Here is a 23893-nt window from a genome sequence, read left to right as displayed (position 1 = left end):
CCATACTTGTCTTTATAAAAGTTATTTTTTATTATATTTGTTAATTTAACGTACACAACCTATTTACTATAATTTTTGTAATTTTTATGTTTAAGGCAAGATTTTTATATTCAGATTATTTAAATTACTAATGTAATTTCAAACAGCTTAGTCTTATTACATTTATCCAACCTTTCGAAACTCTCTTAAAGTATACCTTTTGAAATATTACTAAGCAGCTGGAATAATATATTAGGTGTATTTAAGCGTTGACGTAGTTGTATACAACAACAACTCTTAATGTTGCTTAATAAATCAAAGCGGTAATAATCTAATACTATAAAACACTGTGTGTATCTGTCTCTCTCTCTTTCGGTCATGCACTGACGTCATAGCAACTTGTTACGTAATTTAAGTAGTTTGGCTTACAGTAAATTAGAAGCGAGTAGTCTACGACTGATCGAAAATTATATTTGAACTAAAATCTACAAAAAAATTATTGCACCTTTTTCACAATTTGAGAACGTGTTTCTGTTAAATCGTCGAGTTACGCCAGAACAGACGTAACTATGCTTTGGTAGTCATTGTATACAACATATTAAAAACTTATCAAAGTTTTTAAAAAGGTCTAACATCAGGGCGAAAATTTTAGAACATTATTTATTGATAGTATTAAGTATCTAAGGCAAAAAACTTACACAAGTTAGAATGTTAATTTATATCTTTATCGAATATAGACCATACTTAATAAAGGCTTAACTAATGTTAGGACTAAGACAAGTGGACTTATAGATTTCAGTGTTTGCGATTAAAATTCTTTTGTATTACTTTTGTATTAGAAATCCTGTATTTAAAGAAGTACTGTTGCGATAAAGATACTAATTTGGCCGCAAATGTTTTGTGCGTCTCTGCTAGTATAGAAAATAACATAATAAAGCTGCTTATCAATGGTAGAGAAGAGGGTAAGTTATTTTTCTGACAACTCATTGATATAGCTCCATACATCAATGTTTTTACTTTTTCCTCTACAAGCAGTATAAAGATAACACTCCTTCTGAAATTTTCTACTCAAATATCGAATCTGATATCACATTATATTTTTTCAACTATTTTTAAATATATAAAATTTCCTCACACTAACCATGTGTTGTTTAGTGCCAAAATATTGAATTGTCACTTGTGTATGGTTTAAAATCAATAATTTGCCTGAAACAGATTTACTTTGGTTGTCCTAGCCCTTTCCCCAGTAAAATGTTATCGATAACATAATTTAATTTAAGTACATAACAATAATCAAGCGAAATTTGTATTTTAATCTGTCAATTGGCTAATTTTACCATAAACATAATTGTGAATAATAACTTCTTACTGCCCTGTAGTAAATTTCTTATTTTTAATACCATTATTAATCGTAATTAACCCTAACCACTTGTATTTCATATGCGATACTATTCTGTTGCTCAGTGCAAAACAAATTGTGTCGTGTTGTTTAAACATGTAGAATAACATCTGTATTTCCTTTAAACTTACTAAATATAATTGTTCAACACATCATTTTAACTTACGGATCACTAGAATAAAAAATTACTATAAAGTAACTTTTAACTTTAGATTTGCTAGTAAATCTTCTGAACTATTACATTCTACTTCAACATGTAGTGTTATCTTATCAAATCGATTCTACATATGTCATTATACTAAAAATATTGACTCCTAAAAAATGATCAGAATATATGGCAACCGTTAAAGTTATTAGATACGATACTTACAGACAAATTCTGCTACTGCAAGTAATAAACCGTATATAATACAATGTGTGGGATACATCTTACTTAAAACAAAATAAAAATTGAAATCTTAATTATGATTATATGTGTGTGTGGGTGGGGGGGGGGGGTAAGGAAGGGGGAATTAACTGTAATCATTTCGAATAAAGTAAAACAACATGCCTACAACTGGCTACGGACAGTAATTGTGTACATTACGAGTTGAAGAACTGGGTTCTACCCTTTAATAATTTAGATTTTGCAAGATCTTTAGTTTCGAATCTCTGTTCTTCATTAATAATAAAAAAGATTAGGTAGCCCTAACACAAAGAGGGTGCTATCATATAGTTTTTCTCAATAAAACAATGTATCTTTGGTATTTCATATGTGCTGTATATTTTCATTTTTATGTGTTTTCTCAAAGCGTAAATTTGTCTTTTCTCTCTTTCTCCCCTATCTCTCTATCTATATATACAAAAGAAAAACTGTAGATATGGCTAATATCAATCCTTTAAAAACAATACAAGCGAGATATTGGGGATGGCCTTTGTATTATTCCTACATAATAGCTCAGACACACAGTGTAGTAGAATGTTAACAGATCAAAAATAGGATAAATTAAACTCAGCTGTTTATTGGTAACTAACTGTCCTATGTTATAATGTTTAGAAACGTGCAACATATATGACATATATAAAACAAATAGTATACCTTCATTTAATAAATAACACGTTTTATGTTTTCACAATTTATCCCCTCCATATTTTGCCTAAATTTGAATTTAAATGTATGAAATGTAATAAATAAATATCAATATTCAGCAAAACCTAATTAACTTGCAGTTTGTTTTAATTTCCTGCCAACAGCGTTTCTTTCTGAATACCAGAGATAATAAAGCCACCAGTATCTGTTAAAAACAATATTTAGCAAGTGAACTCATATAGGAAATCCTGGATGATAGATACAACAAAACAGTGTTGTGAAAACTTTTCTAAGTATAAGTGCTTCAAATGCCATTGTAAAGTAATACTTCTCTGTTGGTATGATTTACCATATTTATCGTTTACGTACAGGATGAGTCAAAAATCCTGAATTTTTTTCTATTTGTTTGTGAAATGGACGAGGAACACCGAAAATCTGTTTACAAAAGGTGTTTAGGCATGTTAGTGGCCATTTGTTGTCTGACATAAATTTGTGTAATTTTATTACTCGCCTCGTAGTTACGTATTGTTTTTGTTTGTTTTTTCATTTAGAATAATATGCAAATTTATGCGAAACCCGTAAGGAAAAGAAGGTTTCTGGGTTATTATTGTTGTAAACTACAACTTTTATATTAACCACTTTACATTTGACTGTCTTTGATTTGATTTTTATATCATGTAATTATGTCAGGTAATAAATGGTCCTTAATATGCATAAAAAATGTCAGAGGATTTTCGATATTCCACATCTACTTCACAAAAATAGGGTAAATCAGGATTTTTGAGTTACTATGTATAATGAACATGAGAGATGAATCGTATGATTTTATACTTGTATATTTTATCTTAATTATTATTTTTTCTTTTCGGATCAAACTGTTTTGTAGCTAACACACACTCAGTAAATAGGACATTAGTTCCACTAAAGAACTTTAGCATTGTTTTGTATCTTATATTTCGCTATAAAAGTTTCCCTTAGGCCTGTGTAACATTAATTATAAAACATGATTAATTATAAGTATATACATAGTTGTAAAGCCTATCATTCTGGCATAATGAACAAAAGAAAATAAACTTAGTCTGTGATTTTTACCATATTCATTGATTTCATTGAACTCTTAGAGTAAAATATTCACTGTATGCCTGCCCTGGTAAATGTTTCTTGAGAATTTCTTACTTCTAAGTCACATTACGTTAGCCACCAAAGTAACAATGTACTTTCTTAGTGAAACAGAGCTGTAAATATAGTGTTAATTAAGCCATGTCGTCATGATTAAATGTAAGAAGAAAATTGTAAAGCTATCTGTGACTCAAAGTTTTTTCTTCTTTAGTTATTTTATGTATTATTGCATATCTGCCTTTTATTTTTATCAAATTGCAAGTATTAGTTTGACTATTGAGTTAATATTAAACCAAAATGTATATATATATGTGTGTGTGTGTATGTATGTATATATATTTATCTTCAAAAGAAAAAAGGTAATTTCTTGCTTAGCATTTCAGCCTCTAGCCTTTTGTTTTTTGTTGTTGTTTGTTTTTGGGGAAGAGGCAGGGGCCCCATATATATAAACAGTGGTGCAGGTAAAAGGCTACTTTTAACGTTGGTTTAGTTTATGGTTGGTACTGACTGGGAGATTGTAAACAATGAGAAGCAAGATAATTGAGTATAGGTTACCAAGACAATAAAAACTTAACTAAACAATGTTAATAAGATTAATCATTAACACCTAGGGAATGACTTTCGACCAAAATGTTATTTAACAAAGGTCGTTCTAGTATTGCTAAGATGGTCTGTTGAAAATAATTGGACTGAAATATAAACAATATTAATATATATGGTACTTGACGATTTGGAATTATGGTAACATTCATTGAATCAAAACAAACTGAGTGAAAAAGTCACAAACTATTATGATAACTCAAATATACAACACACTGATATGAGTTCCGTTAAAAACGTTAATTTAAAGTAACTAGACAATGTTTTACGTTGAATATTTTTTTGCTCTTTAAGAAATTTAATTTATCTTAATCACATAGCTGGTTTTAATAGTATTCAACTTACAGGGTGCTCTGGGGGAGAGAAACTGTGTTTATGTTAAACAATATTTTGCATTGACTTTAAATATTTTGTATGTTCCTCGTGTATTTGATGTTAAAGATTTTGTAAATTTCTCACGTCTTTAGCCTTAAAGAATTTGTAGATTTATTATGTGTTTGACGTTAAGTATCCTGCAGATTTCTCATGTTTTTAATGTTAAAGATTTTGATATTTATTACGTGTTTGATTTCTCACGTCTGTTTTAACCGTAAAGATTTTATAGACTTCTGCCGTGTTTAATGATCAGGTCAAGCACTAAGTAGGCACCTCCATATATTGTAATACTAATCGTACACGCAACCTACTGATGTTACAGCAGTCATTTACTTTTCTAATTGATCTTCTACAGGTTTTTAGTTTTATATCATCTTGTCAGAAAACAAAAATGGCGAATAGCTGTTTTGAGATGGCCGGAAGAATGCTCAAAGTAAGCGCATGATCTATGCTAAATAAATATTTTTTCAATCATTATCAACGATTTTCGAGAGTGATTGAATAACACATACAACGTATAGAGGTTTGTCAACCTTAAGGAAATGTGCTTATCAAGTTATCGGTGATAGGTGTCAGAAGAAATGTCTGTATCAGCATGAATGTGTGTGATAATATCTGGCGTGCAGGAGGTTGTTTGTGTCAAACGAAATGACAGAAACAGCTTGTGAATGTGTGACAGATTCCTTACTTGTCAGCGTCATAGTTTGTATAATTGAAACTCTTCATAAAGATGACTGACTGTCGATGTGTGAAAACTTGCCCTTACAGACAGCGAGATATCCTCACTTTAAAGAGATATTTTAGTGTAGAAAATAGTCATGTGAAAGTGTTGTCGTTGTGTGTCTTCTCTTGTTTAGTTAACACAAGCCATGGTTAATTGGATTAGTAGGGTGTAGGATTGCCACTTTGATGTGTTTTATTGTGTATGTATGTTTGGTTTCTCTTGGTCGTTTCTGTGAAGGATGTGAATTAATGGTTTCGATACAGTATTATATAAAAAGTGTCGTATTATGTGTACATTTGCTTTCAGGAGATATACCTTTTATAAGTATATATATATCACAGCATTTAGCGTGATGTTGCTAGTGTGCACCGTGCCTCAATAAAAAAAAGTTAAATGTAAAAATAGTGTTTATCAGAAACTATTTTTATGTTTTAACTTATATTTACTTATATTCGACGGCAAAGTGCTTGTAAATTTTAACCATAAAAGAAAAATGGCCAGAGTCTCTTTTAAAATTGTCTACAAGGTTTTATTCTTTTAATCAAATAAACAGCTTCTCCCTCCCCCTGTGTTCGGCGGCATTCCTAAAGGATTATAGCGATAACAACCGGGTTTGGATACCACTGGAGAATAAAACGCATTGTGTAGCTTTGTGCTCAACAACAAATAATCAAACAAATTCAGCATAAGAAGAAACTGGTCATAAATACTTGGCTTCCTGTTTGGTCGATAAATGCCATCATTCTTTATTTAGCAGATCTAAACAATTGGTAAAAACAATATTTTATTTTACATGGATATCCAGTAATAACAGCAAAAGTTTGAAATATGTTAATTCATTTATAATGTTTATGTTATATGTCAAAAGAAAATATTAAAAGTATTATTTTATATAGGTTACGATAATAGTGCCAGTTATTAAATTTATTCTGAGTACAAACAGTTTTAAATAACGTAAAAAGTGCAATATATTTTCTAAAAACCTCTCTGAAACGGTTTGATTAAACTGATTGCAAATTAACTGTATTTATTGAAATCGGTAATTTAAATACAAATTAAAAACAAACATTTTTTGCCTTCTTTAAAAATTATTATATTATCAGTGTTAAAAAGTAGTAAGTTAATTATTGCATATTCCATCACTTATTTTTACAAGAACATGAGAGAAGATTTCAGAATTCCATTCATCTGACATATAAATATGGTGTTACGAGTACTTAAGAAAATTGTCTGACATTACATTCACCTGACATATAAATATGGTGTTACAAGTACTTAATAAACAAATCTGACATTACCTTCACCTGACATATAAATAAGGTGTTACAAGTAGTTAATAAACAAGTCCGACATTACGTTCACCTGACATATTAATGTGGTGTTACAAAACCTAATAAAAAGGTTCTAAAACACAGGTTCCATGTTGTAGGAATTCTATCACACTTGATATTTCTATTATAAACTCCCAGTATGCAGTTTTGATATTGCATGATTTGAATACATATTTTGTTTTCAGTTACAAACATAAAGTACTCAAGTTTCGTTTTACATTCTAACATGCAATTAAACAAAAACGTTTTCGTTCCTTGCTATGCTGCTGTAAGAGTTTGATAAAAACAAATCGCAGAACACCTAACATCACTTAATCTTTAGACAAAGAAACTTCCTTTTGACAATAACGATCAAATATTTATATAAATAGATGAGATCAATAAGCTATTTTCGACATCATAGCCGTTAACAGGATTTCGGACGGTGGAGGAAGGGATATAACTAGAAAAATACACACCCCATACCCGAAGAAAAAAACATTTCCACCCTCAGCACTCCGTTTAGTTTATATTTAAGATTTTATGTATTTTCTCTTTCTTGAAATATCAACTATAATTCTTAAACAGTTTGGAAGAAGAAACCATACTACAAAAAATACTTCAAAATACAATATAGATTAAAATATAACACTTGAAAATATTTGTGTAGTTTAAAATGAATACGAATATGTTTTAGTGTGTGGAATATTTTAAACATGAAGCCGTTATCTAAAAACTCGTCATTTCATGTTACTATATGTGGAATACTTGAATGATGAAGCCGTTATCTTATATTATTGTATATGGATTGTTGTTTGTTTGTTTGAAGTTAAGCACAAAGCTACACAATGGGCTATCTGTGCTCTGCCCACCACGGGTATCGAATTCCGGTTTCCAACGTTGTAAGTCCGCAGACATACCGCCGTGCCACTGGGGAACTTGTATGTGAAATACCTGAATGATGAAACCTTTATTTCAGATTGCTTAAATTATAATGTTCAATTCCACCCGAACTATGGGGGACCCATGGGCGAGTATAACTTTCTAAATGATCACACACTTACTAAAATATTAAATGGGTTTCGATTCAAATAATCGCACTCTATACAACAGAATAATTTCAAAATCTATTGTGTGACGTCTTGTACCTTAACTTGAACAAAATCATGAAACAAAACCAGTATAATTCCCAGGAACGTCATCCAAACTTGCATTAGGTCGTCAAGAAATTAATGTCGTGTTTTGGAACACTTTCATTAACCACCCTCCAAAATATAATAGTTAAACGAACCGCCTAAACGTCACGTTAGTGTAGCCTATATAATGTGTAAAGTTTAGTATACTCTAATCCCTTACAGTGATGACACATGACGAGACCCACATTCGACATGTAATGCTGTTTGAATACAAGAAGGGAAACAACACCTCTGTAGCTACAAAGTATATCAAAATGTTTATGGAAATGTTTTGAACATTCGTAAGTGTCAGCGATGGTTCAGCAAATTTCGTTCTGGTGATTTTAGCCTTAAAAACTATAATGGCATGGACCAACATGTTGGAATTAATATTGATGCTCTGAAGACGCTTGTTGAGTCTAACCTAAGGCAACACTCTCTTGAAATGGCCCTGAAATTGCATGTCTCTCGTGAAACAATAGGTTAACATCTAAGGAATATGGGAAAACTCCATAAAAAAGGTGTTTAGGTGCCTCACGAACTCTTCGATAATCATCGTTTCCAATATGTGAACGTTGCTTCTGGTGCGTAATGCACTTGAACCATTTTTGGAAAGAATTGCCACTGGTAATGAAAAATGAATTATCTATGCGAATAGTAAACGCCAAAAGCGATGGCTCAGTCTTAGGCCAAAACCACTTCCGACCCCCAACCGTTTGACACAACACAAGATTATGGAGTTGGGTTGGGAAGTTCTCCCACATCCATCATATTCTCCAGATATGGCACCATCAAATTACAATCTTTTTCATTCGCTGCAACACCATCTTAATGGGAAAACGTATGCAAATATGGAAGGTGTTAAAGAGGACATCTACATGTTTTTTCCTTCAAAGCCAGGTGATTTCTTTAATCAGGGCATTAACAACCTGATTGTAAGATGGAAAAGCATCATCGATAAGAATGTTTTGTTTTAATATATAAGTTGTTCGAGTTTTTTTCATCTAAAAAAAGCGACATTAATTTCTTAACGACCAAATATTTCTATGTTTTCTTCCTGTTGAAAATGGGTAATTGTTCAATGGTGTAAGAAATTACTTTAGGCTCAATCGACTATCGATAAAAAGCAAAATAAAAGTTTATTCTTATTTTTTTCTTTCTTAGAGCTTTGTGAAGTAAGTTTGTTTGAGATAAATATAAATTGTGTAAGACAAATATGATATAGAAATTAATAATTGTGCTCTTTTTTTCGGCGGTTTATAAATCTATCAGACTTACATAAAATTAACATGCGACATTATCAGCTAGTGTAACTTTGAGCAGCCGACACTGTCATTTAAGGCTGTCATTCAACGTCAATATGTCTTACAAAACGATAACTCTATTTAATCTCTTTTATCACGTCTGCCTAACAGCTTTCGGAAACGCTTTTGGAATAATAAGTTTCCTTTTCTTTTCATTTACACTTATGTTTGAACCATTTAAAATTAGGTATTATATAACATGAGAACATAATGTATATATACTAAATTTATATTTATATTTTCGGTTTGGTTGTTGTTAAGCACAAAGCTATACAAAGGGCTACCTGTACTCTGCCCACCACGGGTATCAAAACTCAATCTTTTTAGCGTCGTAAGCCTGCAGACTTATTACTTACCCACCGAGAGACTTATTTTAAGTACTTGGACTCGGGTATGCAATCAATATATTAAGAAAGACTGTATATCTTTTTTACAGGACACCTTTTACATCTTTTTATTATTTCCTTATGTTCGTTATTTATTTCCAAAGGCCAAGAAATATGCGTATCCAAACAAGTGAAATACAATTACTTGAAATAAATAAATATAATAAGTCTATACTTTCAGTTTTTCATCGTTGTTTCTTTCGTTAACAGTATTTGTTATATTGTATCAAATGCCATTATTTCTATCATACTTTTATCAATAAAGTTTTTTGCGTTGTTAACTTAATATATGTATTTTAGACTACCTTAAATCACCTAAGCTAATTGAACTTCGCGAGATATTATTGGGACTACGACCGAAAACATCGTTAACAATATATTCTAAACTTTATAATAATAAACGTAAGAAAAGTATATTTAATTAGTTAGATTCATTACTACTTTTAATTTTAGTTTTGTTCTAAGTACATAGTTTGCTCTGATCGGAAGTGGATGTCACTATTTAAAACAAAGTTTTATATTTATTTTACATGATCTTCAAATTTAAATCAAAACGTTTATGCTATTTTCATTCATTCACACTGATCGGTAATTATTCATTATATAATGCTCCAATGACCCCCCCCCCCCCAGTAGCTCAGCGGTAAGATCGCAAACTTAAACACTAACAATCAGGTATCGTGGGCAGTGCACAGATAACAGATAACAGCTTTGGGCTTAAAAATAATAAAATCAAAACTTACATAATATGCATGGTTATGCATTTCGAATTGCATACGTCAGACTTTACAGATGTACATATTTGTGAATACGATTTTCATTCTTTTCTTTCTCTTTGTCTTTCATTTGTCAAAACTTTTGTTTCCATTCGATAAAATTAGTGGTTAGTTCAAATAGTAAAGTTGTTACGACGCCACTGATGATAATGATTAGCTGTACATTAACAACTGCAAGTGGACAAAAATTGTTTTTTGTGATTAGTTTTTCTGGATTTATTGAAAATGCGTCTGGATACATCGTTTGAAAACTTGAAAAGCAACACTAAAAACACTTTCATCGGACTTCCAGAAACACGGAAATACGTTGTTAATAGAGTATAGCGAAATCAAGACACACGGTAGTGTGTCTTGCGGCCAAAACAACCTGCAGAAAAGTCCGTGTGTTATTAACAGGTGTTATAGGTAATAGTTAGCGATTTTCCACCTTCTATATATCGGACTGTGGTAATCCAAACTAACAGCTATTTCTACCTTCTGTATATCTGACTGTGGTAATCCAAACTAACAGATATTTTTAGTGAATGTGATCTATTGTAATTGTACTTCACATACCAAATTCCAAGGCAATCTATTAAGAAATACCTGAAATGTGACATCTCCAAGTTTGAATGAGTTTCTTCCAATTATTTTTCTTCGCACCAAGGTACGGAAACTTTATTTGACAGAAAAACATGTTAATTTTTATGGATTTTTTGAAATTTTGCACATTGATAGATTTTTACAACCTACAATTAAATGTCAAATTTGGTGTAAATATAAGCCAAATGTGTAAAGCTATTTAGCAAAATCGCTCAAATTTGACCAAAATGTTTCCGCACACCTACGTAAAGTGTCACGTGAGCTATCGGTTTAAAGTTTTTACTGCAGCATCAGCAAAAAAAAAGTAGACAATATTCAGTTTTTTTGTCATTCGGGTTAAAGACGGCTGATTTAGAGTAGCAAAAATATAGGGTGAAAGGTTATTCATTTTTTGGCCAGGCCGCGTATTTTGTTTTACCTACCATCATGCTCCAAGTTGAAGAAAAATCGTAGCCTGGCTAGCTAATGAATTAACATTTGGTGTAAAATTCTTATCAATGCCATAAGTGTAGCTACCATTTTGGTCGCCAATTTTGATTTCATTCCTTTAAGTCGCACACTGAATACCTGACTCTCCCAGGTCGTCAACAAAACCTAAATCCCATGATCGTTGATCAGCTGAATCCTTTTTTTTTTTCTTTGGCCTCACCTTTTTTTCACACCTAAGGTGTTTTGGATTAGATGTTTGTAGAGCTACCGAATATGAAACTAATTCTAACTATCAGAAACACAGTATTGTGAATTTTCTATTTGAAATAACACCAAGTAGCGTTGTTTAATTTGTGTCACATTGTGATGGTTGAAATATATCGAATAAAGAACTGACTAAGGTATGTTCCTTTATTTGATTTTTCATGACAGGCTTGAGGTTGATGACATTGCCTTGGCGGATAGTGGCTTTAATATCAGTGATGAAATGGCGGGATGTGAGGTCATTATACCTCTTTCACATGAAGGAATACTTGTCACAGAACGATCTCACCGTTTATTACTACTACAAATCCACACAGAACGCTTCGTTGCTTTTACGACAAACAAGTATATAATGCTTTAATGGACTCTACCTATCAACTAAACGTAATGATAACATACAATTGACAGAGTTTATGTTCCTATCTAATTAATATTGACAGTTATATTCACAATAACATTCTAAAATGTGTTAATGATGACTTAATTTTTGCACAATCAACCTTAAAAACAACAGCCTAAACATATGATATGATGAATTTATTGCATAGTATACTTCTGACGTTAACCAATTTCCATCTTAATCCATGAATAAAAATAATAAAATATTAAAAACAACCACAAATATAGAAAGAACCTGGTATTAACTATTTTTTCTGTTCATTTTGTGGTTTTTCCTTCAGAACAGTGACTAGTTTTTGATGTAATTGTACTTGATTACATATTAAACGTTATGCTCTCAGTCTTCATTGTATGGTTTCGGCAAGCAATGTTTGAAGAAAAACTGTCAAGTTGTATAGTACTCAGAATGTTTAGTCCATTATCAGTAGCATATATTTGAATTTGTAGTTGGTAATATTGATGTTAATAATAGTAACAACTTCCTATGTGGTGTGGATCTGCTACAAGATGATTTATTATTCTTAACAACTAAACCAGAAACGGAACACTTACTGTCTGAGTGGAATGATTTCATAAACTTATTATACACGTTTCTTGAGTTATATTCGTTCCTGACTGTGTTTAAATCTGGTTTGACACCGTCTACTGTTAACTTATGCTCAACATCTATCCTTCTTGGGTGTGAACTTGTGTTAACTCCAAAAATCTCTTCAAAAGGTTGTACAATGCAAGTTTGAAAATTTTCCTTACCAATTTTTTTCCAAAAGACATGTGCAGGAACAAAGAATGTAACAAATATAGTGAGTAGCTGCCTGTTTTCATTTAAGAGTATTTGCCATTAGCCCTGGTTAGCTTCAGTCATTTGTTCATAATATCTTCTAAAGTGAATTTCCTCAGAGGAATTACCACTGATAGAACTGAATGATTAGTCTTTGTGTTATATGTTTTTTTTTTTTTCAGACATTCTAATTCACTACACACAGTGGGAAATTGCTTGATGATTTCATTAGCCTTTAAGCTCATTACTACGTGGATGAAATTTAAGTTCTGTGAAGCTGTAAATGCTAATAAGGGTGTCTGATCTGTTTTCGGAAAAAAGGAAGTTGATATCTTTATTCAAACACTTCATTGTGAATTTCCCTTTAATTGATAAGTAATTACCAGAGTACTTTGTGAGTCTAGCTCCTGTGTTAAATATTAAAATATCTGTATTTTTCAGTTGCTGCCTACTAACATTGTTCTGTTTATCACTAGTAGCTGGTGCCATTATAATGCTTACTTGACACCCAGTATCTGTTTCTAATCTTCTCACAAAGTAAATAACTGTATTTTATATAGAACCGAAAAAGAAAAACCTGTAAAAAACATGACATGTACTCTCAGCTTTGTCTGAACAGTTGGTATACCAATAAAGACCAAATACCTTGATGATCTGAGTGAAATGTCTAGATGTAAATATGTACCTTGAAAATCACGTTATTTGTTAATACAAAAGTGAGATGACTTTTAAAACAACTTGATACACAAAGTTTTTAGACAATTTCAATATCTGTTATTTAGTTATCTATAATAAACGTTGTTTATATAGTCGAGGAAGCTCATTCTTAATAGGATCAACGTGAAGCGACATCTGCCTGTGAATAAGTTAAAAACACAGGTTTGAAAATGCATTTGTGTTGTCTGGAGGATAAGGTTTGTGAACGAGATTAGCCTTTGTTGCTTTACATATTGAGCTTGTTTACCAATTTACAGTAATACTAATGACGTAGATGATTTCAGAACATGGCACTGTAGTGTATCTTAAAATGTTATGTTTATTCAAGTACTTATATATATATAATATACTTATGATGTAAATTGGAAAATAATTTTCCCCAATACATTTTTGCGATGTCAAAAGCATGATAAATCAACAACCTAGCCATGGATTTCTGGAATAATTATTGTATTAAAATAAAAATAGGAACGTATGAATACTTTACAAAGAGATATATATTTTAAATTTACCATTGCTATGAAATATTCAATATCTAAAAAATAAGATTACTTTGTTTTATTTGGTCATATGCTTAGATTCTTAATGATTGAAAATGAAATACTGTTCATTGAAATTTTATTGTTTCAAGCGGCTTATCAACCGAATATTTCACAAGAATAAAGTAGTGTCACTAAATTCTGCGTATTTTTAAATTCCTATGTGAATATAGGATGGCCGTGTGAATATCAAAACACGGCATGGCCAGGTGGTTAAGGCGCTCGACTCGCAATCTGAGGGTCGCGGGTTCGAACCCCCGTCACACCAAACATGCTCGTCCTTTCAAAGAGGGAAGGCTGTCAAGTGGGTTGCATCCTTGACGTAAGAAATAGCTTTAAAAACGATGGCAAAGCAAAATCTGCCATCGGCTCAACGGCAAGGACTGTGAAAAAAACAACAACATACTTTTAAGAATATAAAGCTTTGCAGGATAATGCGTATTCTTCTGACTATTATTTTTTCATGGTTGTTAACACGGACAGAAGGCATTTTTAAACCCGTACCTGTTGCATCTATGTAATCAGTAATAATGATTTTGAACTTGAAACTTGTGCCCTAGTGCCGAAATCCATGCGTTTTAAGAACGCATGATGAGAAAGCTAAACATAATTTTAACTGTTAAATTATACTAGACTTGTATGTTGTTAAATGTTTTATTTTAACAAATATTACAAAATCTATTACTTTGCACGTTATGTAAAAATCGAAAGATGTTCCTAAGAGTATGTGTATTATTAATGATTGTTCAGAAAGGAAATTCAACTGAATAACTCGCAAAAAAAAAGAAAGAAAAAGAGGATTAAAGTTTGAAATTATTGGTATGTTTCACGTAACTTTTATATATTTTTGGTATGTTATTGGTATGTTTCACGTAACTTTTATATATATTTGAGGAATATTATTAGAATACAGGAGGATTATTCAACTATTACAATATTATGTTTGTGTTAATAAATTATTTTCATTACTTTCAACGGATAGTTTCCAATTAATGTTCATTACTTTTGTGTAGTTATGTTAATTTTAGAGATTTACTAGTATCTCAGAATAATGTAAGCCAAAAAAAAAATATTATGTTGTTTTAATATTGCTGTATCTAAGATTTATCACTAGTATTTGAATGTCTCAGTTTCTTATTTACGTCGAGTTAATTATCAAATGCCAATTCATAATAATAATCATTATTATGAATGCTCCCTAGTGGCTTATCGGAGTGGCTGCGATCTTACAACGCTAAAATATGGTTTCAGTACCCGTAGTGGGCCCATTATGTAGCTTTGTGTTTAACTACAAACACATTATTTTAAGGTCCGATTATATACATTTTATTTAATGAGTCAAAATCTTTTTTTAATTTCACAAAACGCATTACAGAAATAAATATGATTGCATTCTATGAATTTTGTTCATATAGATTATTTACTTTTCCACCTCAAACGACGTTATTCATCGAAGTGAAACTTCTTCTACACAGAAACAGAATTTTATCGTTTTGTGAATGAAAGAAATATTGAATATAAACATTTTATTTCACTATAGCCAAATTATTTGCGTATTGACTTTGCATAGATGTAGCTAAAAGTCCTTTAATCCAAAACATTTAATTGTCACCGTTAAAACTAAAGTACTGTGTAGGTTGAGAGACCTAGGGTGATAAAAAGAAAGTACAACATTTGAAGAGTAACTCATTCAAAAAATTCAGTGCAACTCATTATTTTGATATTTGAGACTTGATGTTCATTTTCTCAAAATTGTAATATAGAAGATTTACCATAACATTCTGTTATGATGTTAATAATATATATTTGTTTCGTGAAATTTAAGTAAGATAAAGAGAAATTCTTGGCATATAAAACGTTCAAACAATTTTTAACACCAGATATAAAATAATGAGTTTTGATCAAAATATAGAACAATCACATACAAAGGATGATCATTCCCATACATTTATAATAAAAAAGTTTTTCTCATATTTTTTTTAAATAAGAATTTTAGTTTGTTATTTTCTTTGTTTAGTTGGAATAAAGCACAAAGCTACACAATGGGTTATTTGTGCTCTACCCACCACGGGTATCGAAACCCTGTTTTTAGCGGTGTAGGTAAGCAGGCATGGCGCAGTGCCACTGGGGTGCTTTTAGTTTGGAATTTTGAGTAGAATGTTGGATCACCTCATGATCTGTCAACAACTCTGACAGAAAACATAGCTTTTCTACTTAGAAATTTTAATATATATATATATATATGTGTGTGTTAAAATAGAGCCATATTTTCTCATAGCTGTTTTTGTAAAAAGTAGTGAAAACACTGATTCCGCTTGTTTCAAAACTTTAACGTATTTGTACGTATCAGTAAAAACTTCACTGTTGTATTTGTTCATTTTAATTAGTTTCAAAATATTATATAGCAGAATTCCTTATACCTGATGATTAACTTAGGACTTTAATTCGGTAATTCATATTTATTTATAACTTAGCTACGAAACCTTATTTTAATTGTATCAACTTTTATTCATATATTTTGGTACATTTTTCAGGAACGCCATCTGTAGAAGAATTATCTTGTACATTTGAGAAAGGGTTTTGTGCATGGCAGACAGAGGAAGGAAAACGTCCGAAAATAGTTGATCAAGACTCTGATATTGAATTTCCTGAAAGTAAGTATTTAACTGTACAAAATACAAGTAAATAAACAAAAGAATGAAAAACAACTTTTTAAGTTTTAATTTTTTCAATTTTTATGTACAAAAAAGTAGCTCAAAATGTTCATTTTACTAATTTCTGTACTAGGCTTTTTATCAGAGACTAAAGAGTAAACTTTAATCTCATCTTGTTCACATTTGTTTAAATAAATTTAAACTAACTAGCCCAAACACAGTGCATTTGTGCAAACTTAAATTTAAATCATTTTAATATACTCTAGTAAATATATATATATATATAGTGAATAAAGTGTTACAAAACTGTAGGTGCCAGAAACAATTGGATTTGAAGTAACACAAAATGAAATTGAATAGATATTAAACCATAAAGAATATATACACAAAATACTTATTGTTCACCTTAGATAAATGGCATAGTTGAACACCAATAGATAATGAATTTTTGAGACAGCTATCTGTGGGACATTAGATTTATTTCTGCACAGCTTTCTTCTCTAATAGTGATACATGGTCAAGAAAAAACATTTAAGGTTCCTGCAAACGTTGTCTTATTGTTAGAAATAAAACATTGTACAGAAGTAAATCTATTATCCCACAGATAGCTGTCTCAAAACTTCAAAGTGTTCGTATGTTAAGTGGGCACCTCTTAAGAAGCAAACAAATAAATACTGGTGGAAATTTTAGTGTAAAATATATAATACTGTGTGTATTAGCTAAATGAGCGTCTTATATATTATTTTTGCAAAATACTTATGAAAAACATAAATTTTAGAAAGAACCATAATTTTTTTTATTTTTCGTCTGCTAATGTTGTATTCTCTGCTGAGGATTTTTGCCTAAGAATAATCAACAGAGTGATTGTTCCTAGATACGTTTTCAAAAACATAAGATGGAGATTTTAGATGTTCACGCAAACGAGTAGAAAGTTGTCTGTTTGTCTCATCAATACATCAACTTTTGTAATCCGTACTTTAATTAAATACACATTTCCTGAAGCATTATTATCAATATAAGTTTTTGGATAGCAGTTGACGTAGCTTTTTCCAGGTAAAAATGTAAATTGTACTTTATTGTGAATTTTAAACTCACTGGCTGCTTTTAACTACATATTTTGATAGCATGAGATAAGTTTGGAATGAATGGTAATAAAGAGAAATATTCGTAAGAATAATTTTCTATGTCAATTTGTGGTTTATTTTCAAAGAAAGCAATTACTTTATTAACAACTGTGTGAGGGGAAAGTATTTTAAATAGAAAACTGAAATATAAGGTTTTCTTTCTTTTAAACAATCGATTTTGGAACTTATTATTTGTACAAATAGCACCTTTTAATATACCTAGCTTTTGGCATTGGTCATGAAGGAAAGTCCAAGGAACATAAAGTCCAGTGTGAGTGTTCTTACGAATTACGGAGAAAATTTTGAAATGACAATTTGTCATCAACTTCTTTTTCCATCGTAAATTTTATGTGTGTGTATATCTGGTTTAGATGAGAGAAAAACTCGTGAATAACGTTAAGGTTATCGAAGACTGAAAAAATGTTATAAACATGTTGAAGCCCAAAAATTGGTTTATAAATTGAATTTGAGATGACAGTGTCTTCACTTCTTATCATAAATATATTGATAAGTGCTGGAGCTACAAGATTTCCTATACCTCGGCCTTCAATTTGGATATAATTCACACTTTCAAACTGGAAAGTAGAAGATGTAGCTGCAAGAAGAAACAATTTTCTTATAATATTGAAGTTTAGACAAAAATGAGGATTAGAATAGTTTTGGTAACATTCCAGGGTAGTATTTATCGCTTCAAGAACAGGAACTTGAGTGAACAGACGTTTTACATCAAATGTGACTAATTGGACAAAGTGACTAAATTCTCATAGTTTCTTGATAAACATTTCAGAATTTTTATGAAGGAAACATCTAAAAAAACATTCAAGCGAAACATTTTCCTAGGTTGTAGTTGTAAGCTTTGTATGTCGAACCAATAGGACGTAAGGGGAAATCAGGTTTGTGAGTTTCTGGGAGACCATAAATTTAAGAAGTACAGGAATCTGTGAGACGAAGAAATTTATATATACCAGTAGAAAGTTGATGAGTTCTTTCTAACTGTAAAATAAATTGTTTTAATTCCTTTTCTTTGGAAATGTTAATTTAGTTTCTAATTTTTGGAAATGAGATGAATCATCGATGAGTGTGTGCCTCTTTTGCTGGTATACTATCTGATCCATGACGACAACAGCATTACCTTTGTCAGATTTGATTTTACCAGTCTAGTCAGACTCTCTTAAGGGTTCAGAGAGGCCCGGGTCACTTCCAGCTTTTGATGCTCCTGACCATAATAAAAATATAAAATGATGACAGATGAAAACAAAATAAGACCACAATTAGGTTCGAAAAAAAATTGAGTGAAATATAATTTGAAGAGAGGCACATAAAAATAACAAGTCACGAAACAAATGTCTAAATTTAAGGCCCCCTTTGAGTTTGAGGCCAAGGTCAAATGGCCCTTCTGGCCTCCCCTGTGATTGGTCCTGAGTCAAGGTTTCTCTATAAGATGTGAAGTTCGTGAAAAGCATGAAGAACAGGTAAAACTTGACTATTTTCTTAAATTTGGGGAAAAGACAGGATAAATAACTGTAGGTTTCGGGGGAGAGTGCTTTGGTTGTTTAACAAAATATCTTGATTACTTGTACTTTCATGAATGATGTCGGAAGAATTTTTAACATGAATTTTTGAATTTGAAGTGACTGAGAAGAGGTGGGTTTATTTGATGAACTAAAACGTTCCTAAATAGCTATTCTTCTATCAAAGTCATCTAATTCTATCTGGAATTCAAGTAGTGGGAGATTTCTGGGTGCAATAGCACAATTGAAACATTTTTCTAAGAACTGAATTTCATCAGTGTATAACTGGTGTCTGGAAAGGTTAAAAACGACTTGTAGTGGAAGGGAGGTAGAAACTATTTACCTGAAGATACAGATTTTTGTTTTTATGTGTCCTTATCAATCTTTCAAATTTCTTAGATTGCCTATCAGTTACACTTTTTTTTCGTAATTGGTGGCATTATTATTAATGAGTCGTAAAACTATTTCATAATTTTTTTAGTCAAAATTATTTTAAAATTTTGATGTTGTTGGGAAATATTTTTTTTTAACTTTGATAACAATCTGTAATTTTCACGGATACGTTCATGAAGAACCTTGTACTGCATTGTTCTTATTATTTTGGCAGATTGGGAATTAAAACGTTTTAACTTGCATTGAAGAAAACAGGAATAATGTGATGATCCCAACACTTTTATGGAAAGAGAATATCTAACTTGGTTTCCTTATTAACAAGTTAATTTTTCGTAGACGACTAATGGTATTTTTCACAGAAGAATCATAGTTGAAGGAAGGCATGAGTTGTGAAAACACTACAAGTATAAAAACAGATAAAGTCAGTCATATGAAGAGTAGTAACATTCCAGTGATATTGTATGTTTTCTTGAGTAGCTTGGATTGAAGTTGTTGTTATTAGCCTTAGATACACACTGTTCTTGCTGTTACGAGGCGTTCTTGTTAGATTTAGATTTAGGCCAAAATGGTTGTAAATATATTCACAATGACGATAAACTTTATAATAATTCCAAAAAGTGACATGAATTAAATATTAGACAGGACTGTATTTTGTTAAATTCACACAAGTTTTTATCTGTTGGACATAGTAAAACTTTTGTTTATTTTATTCACAACGTTTCACCAGGTTTACCTGGCATCATCAGGTGAAATACAGAAATTGAGACAATCAGAATTAAATTTAAAAAAGGATCATGTGAAAATATATAACAGTAGTAATCTACAAGCATACGACTAACCAATTTCAAACAATAAAGTAATCTATCAAGGAACTGTCAAATTTCTGTGTAATATATATAATAGATAATGATAATTCAGAAAATGTGTATGCAATTGAATGTACGGATTGCAAAAACTGTTATATTGGTGAGACAAGAAGATAACTCTTTACTCGTTTGTGTGGACATTTAAAATCTCCATCTCATGTTTTTGAACACATGTATAGAAACAATAATTTTTCTGATTATTCTCAGGTAAAAATTCTCAACAGAGAAGACAACATTAATAGACGAAAAATAAAAGAAGTCCTAGTAATAATAATAAAAAACTATATTCCTTACAAATACAAAGGTGTTCATTTATATCTATTTTAATCGCTCTCTTTTCTCTTTTATATAGAACGAATTTCAATACTTAGACTCAGGCTTAAAAGCTTTATTTATTACTAGCTGGTGTATCCGTCCCCAGGACGGAAGTTATGTAAATTCATGATTAATGAAAGGTTATCTTAGAACATGAAGAGTTGCTTCCCTTTTATGTAATTGTGAAAAAAGCCAAAACGCCAATAAAAGCTGTAAGACAAAATCTGGAACTGCAAATTTGCAGGTGCTTTTGCATTGACCCAGCAAACCTTCATACCAAATTTGGTGAAGTTCAATCAACAAAGGGCGAAGTAGTGGTAAAAAACGCGAAAATGCCCATAATAACCACAAAATACAACTCTGAAAATTTGTGTGTACCCCCGCATGGACCTAGTGGACCTACATACCAATTTTGGTGAAGATCCATCGACACCCTGCGAAGTAGTTACACGGAAATACAACAGACAGTACTATTATATTTATATAGATACCTAAATTTGACAGTTCATTGATAAAGTACTTTATTGTTTGAAATTGCTTAGTCGCATGCTTGTAGATCACTATTGTTATAGTTTTTCACGTGATCCTTTTTAAAATAAAATTATATTAGCGTCAGTTCTTGTATTTCAACTGGTGAAACGTTATGAATAAAATAAACAATTTTTTTTTTAATTTTAACATATAGAAACTTGCGAATGTGTTCACCTTTTAGGACAATATTTCAAACAAAAACATATGATATGACAATGAGGAAGTTATTATTTTAACATCTTTATGAAGTCTTTTAAAATTGAATCACTTAATTTAACAGACATGAGTAACACGAAAATTCAGTGGTTTCGTCACGAAGGTGATTATGTGATATAAGTTGAGCGCCCTAACCACCAGGTATGCTAGACTAAAAGAATTAACTTATTTCAAACAAAACCATAAGCTACATTGCATAAATATTGTTCTATGACAATCATTTGAAAACTTTACGTTTGTGAAACAGGAAGAAACTTGAACACAAAAATATGAGAAGGCAAAAGGGACATAGGAAAATTTAAAAAAAAATAAATCAATATTTCTCCATACAAGTCTTTTACGGCCATATAAACTGAAATCAGAAATGATGACATATAAGCCGAAAGTTACATAAAACGAAGAACTTTTAAAAGCTGAATTGTTAAAAGTGTACTGAACCTTATCACTTTTGAAGGCCATGCGCTTCTAGCTGAACTGTTTCTTAACCATATGTGTTCCTAAGGGAATTTCACAATCAGGTATCACCTAAGCTCTATGGAACAATTTATTCTCAGAAGACTGTGAAGGACTGAAGAAGATGCATAAAAGTGTTAAAACTAGTTTCTAGCTACGATTTAAACACCTAAAGCTAATGAAGCATTAAATGCCAATAGGCCTAAAATTTATGCCAGAAATCTTGTTAACTGCAGATGATTTTTCAAATCCCTCTTAGTTTGTCCACTGCTGATTCGAAAATCAGAGGTATGCAAAAATAGCAATTCAGGTTTTTACTCCCGCAAGTCGATGCACATGGTGCCTTTTGTTTAATACTAGAACTTGTCAATGTAAAGCAACAAGACTCAAGACCTAATGAGAGTGAATCCATTAGCGTCTGAGAGTTTAATCTTATGAAAGTTTGTGATGCCATAACATTCAGAGAACTTCTCAAGGCAGTATTTGCTTCCTCTAGTCCTCCAGACATTGCATGAAATTTTCATAACAGTATAATAGCTCTGCCATTCTTGCAGTTGATTCACACTGGCTAGCAGGTTGTAGAGGTCCCCTTCCACTGTTTAGACCTCAGTTTCCAGTTCCTCTATAGGTGAATGAATGTCTTCAGCGGAGTGCATGAACTCAATTGCTCCCATGGGCACCCAATTTGATATATTCTATGATATGTCATTGTTTTTAGGTAATACATTAATCAATTGCTGTTCAGAACTCCTGCTCCTAGCCTTGTCCACTCTAACAAGACAGTTGAATGATAGCAGGCCAGTAATAAATTATAATAGGACTGCCATTCTTGTGGTTGATTCACACTGGCCAGTAGGTTGTAAAGGTACTCTTCCACTGTCAAGAAGCCTTCCTGAAAGAGGTACTTATAGCTATTTAGTTCTGCTTATATATTTGGTTACTAGGCATCTTCAATTTGTTCCACCAACCTTTAGTAATAAAGGGTAGCAAAGTATCCTCTCCACTTTATGATCTGTCACCCTACCTTGTATGTTTACAACTATCTGGCTCAGCTTTCAAACCTAAGGTCTGTTGGCCACTGATCCAATATTTAAGAGATTCGTTAGTCCTGGTGGTGTATACAACTAGACTCCAGGCATTTAACATTGGGATTGATCTTACCAATAGACTAGTTCCTGTCTCATATTGATACTTTGCCATGTACTAAATGTAAACACAAGCTAATTCTAACATTGGATTTATTGTTAATAAGATGGCAATTCTGTACGCACCAGTCAAGGGCATTCTAGCAATGTAGAACATTTTACATCTAATTAAGTGGTGAACATCTTGAGGTAACAATCTTTCTTACTAAAGAAAACATACTTCTATATTTGGTACTACACGCCTTCTGGAAGCATTTTTTGTACATAGGTAGTAAACATGTTCTTGTTGCATTTGCTATAACAACCACCTTCAGCAACATTTGCTCTTAAAGAAATATAGTCCTTCTGATGATATTATATCTAACTAGGAACTGTAGACATTCTGGTCAATTCTCAATAAAAGATAAAGCACACATTTTAGTGACTTTTTATAAAGCTAATTAGTGTAAAACTTCTAATGATATTCTTTCTAAATAAGTAAGAAGTTCTTTCTACTAATGTGTTACTAAAACATGTGAAACATACGATTTAACTAAGTAATGAGCATCTTCTTATATTATACCCTCTGATACATGGCATCTGGCAACACACGTTCTAACTAGATAGTTCACATCTTATACCCTTTGATACATGGCATCTGGCGATACACTTTCTAGCTGTATAGTTCACATCTCCTTATATTATACCCTCTGATACATGGCATCTGGCAATATACTTTCTAGCTGTATAGTTCACATCTCCTTATATTATACCCTCTGATA

General features: G+C 31.4%; 1 protein-coding gene across 1 annotated transcript in view; it reads left to right on the top strand.

Annotated features, from left to right (window-relative positions):
* LOC106462181 (flocculation protein FLO11-like) overlaps nt 1-23893 on the top strand; it is a gene marked incomplete at its 3' end in the record, with an annotated part of 170043 nt that overhangs the window by 125724 nt on the left and 20426 nt on the right. Inside the window, exon 7 of the mRNA XM_022389372.1 lies at nt 16459-16578. Coding sequence (XP_022245080.1) covers nt 16459-16578 — 120 coding nt within the window. The remainder of the gene's footprint in view (nt 1-16458; nt 16579-23893) is intronic.

Source organism: Limulus polyphemus, unplaced genomic scaffold, assembly GCF_000517525.1.
Source record: "Limulus polyphemus unplaced genomic scaffold, Limulus_polyphemus-2.1.2 Scaffold1112, whole genome shotgun sequence".
In the NCBI taxonomy this organism is placed as follows: Eukaryota; Metazoa; Arthropoda; class Merostomata; order Xiphosura; family Limulidae; genus Limulus; species Limulus polyphemus.
The sequence above is the reverse complement of the archived record's forward strand: the minus strand, read 5'-3'. Positions and strand labels throughout refer to the sequence as shown.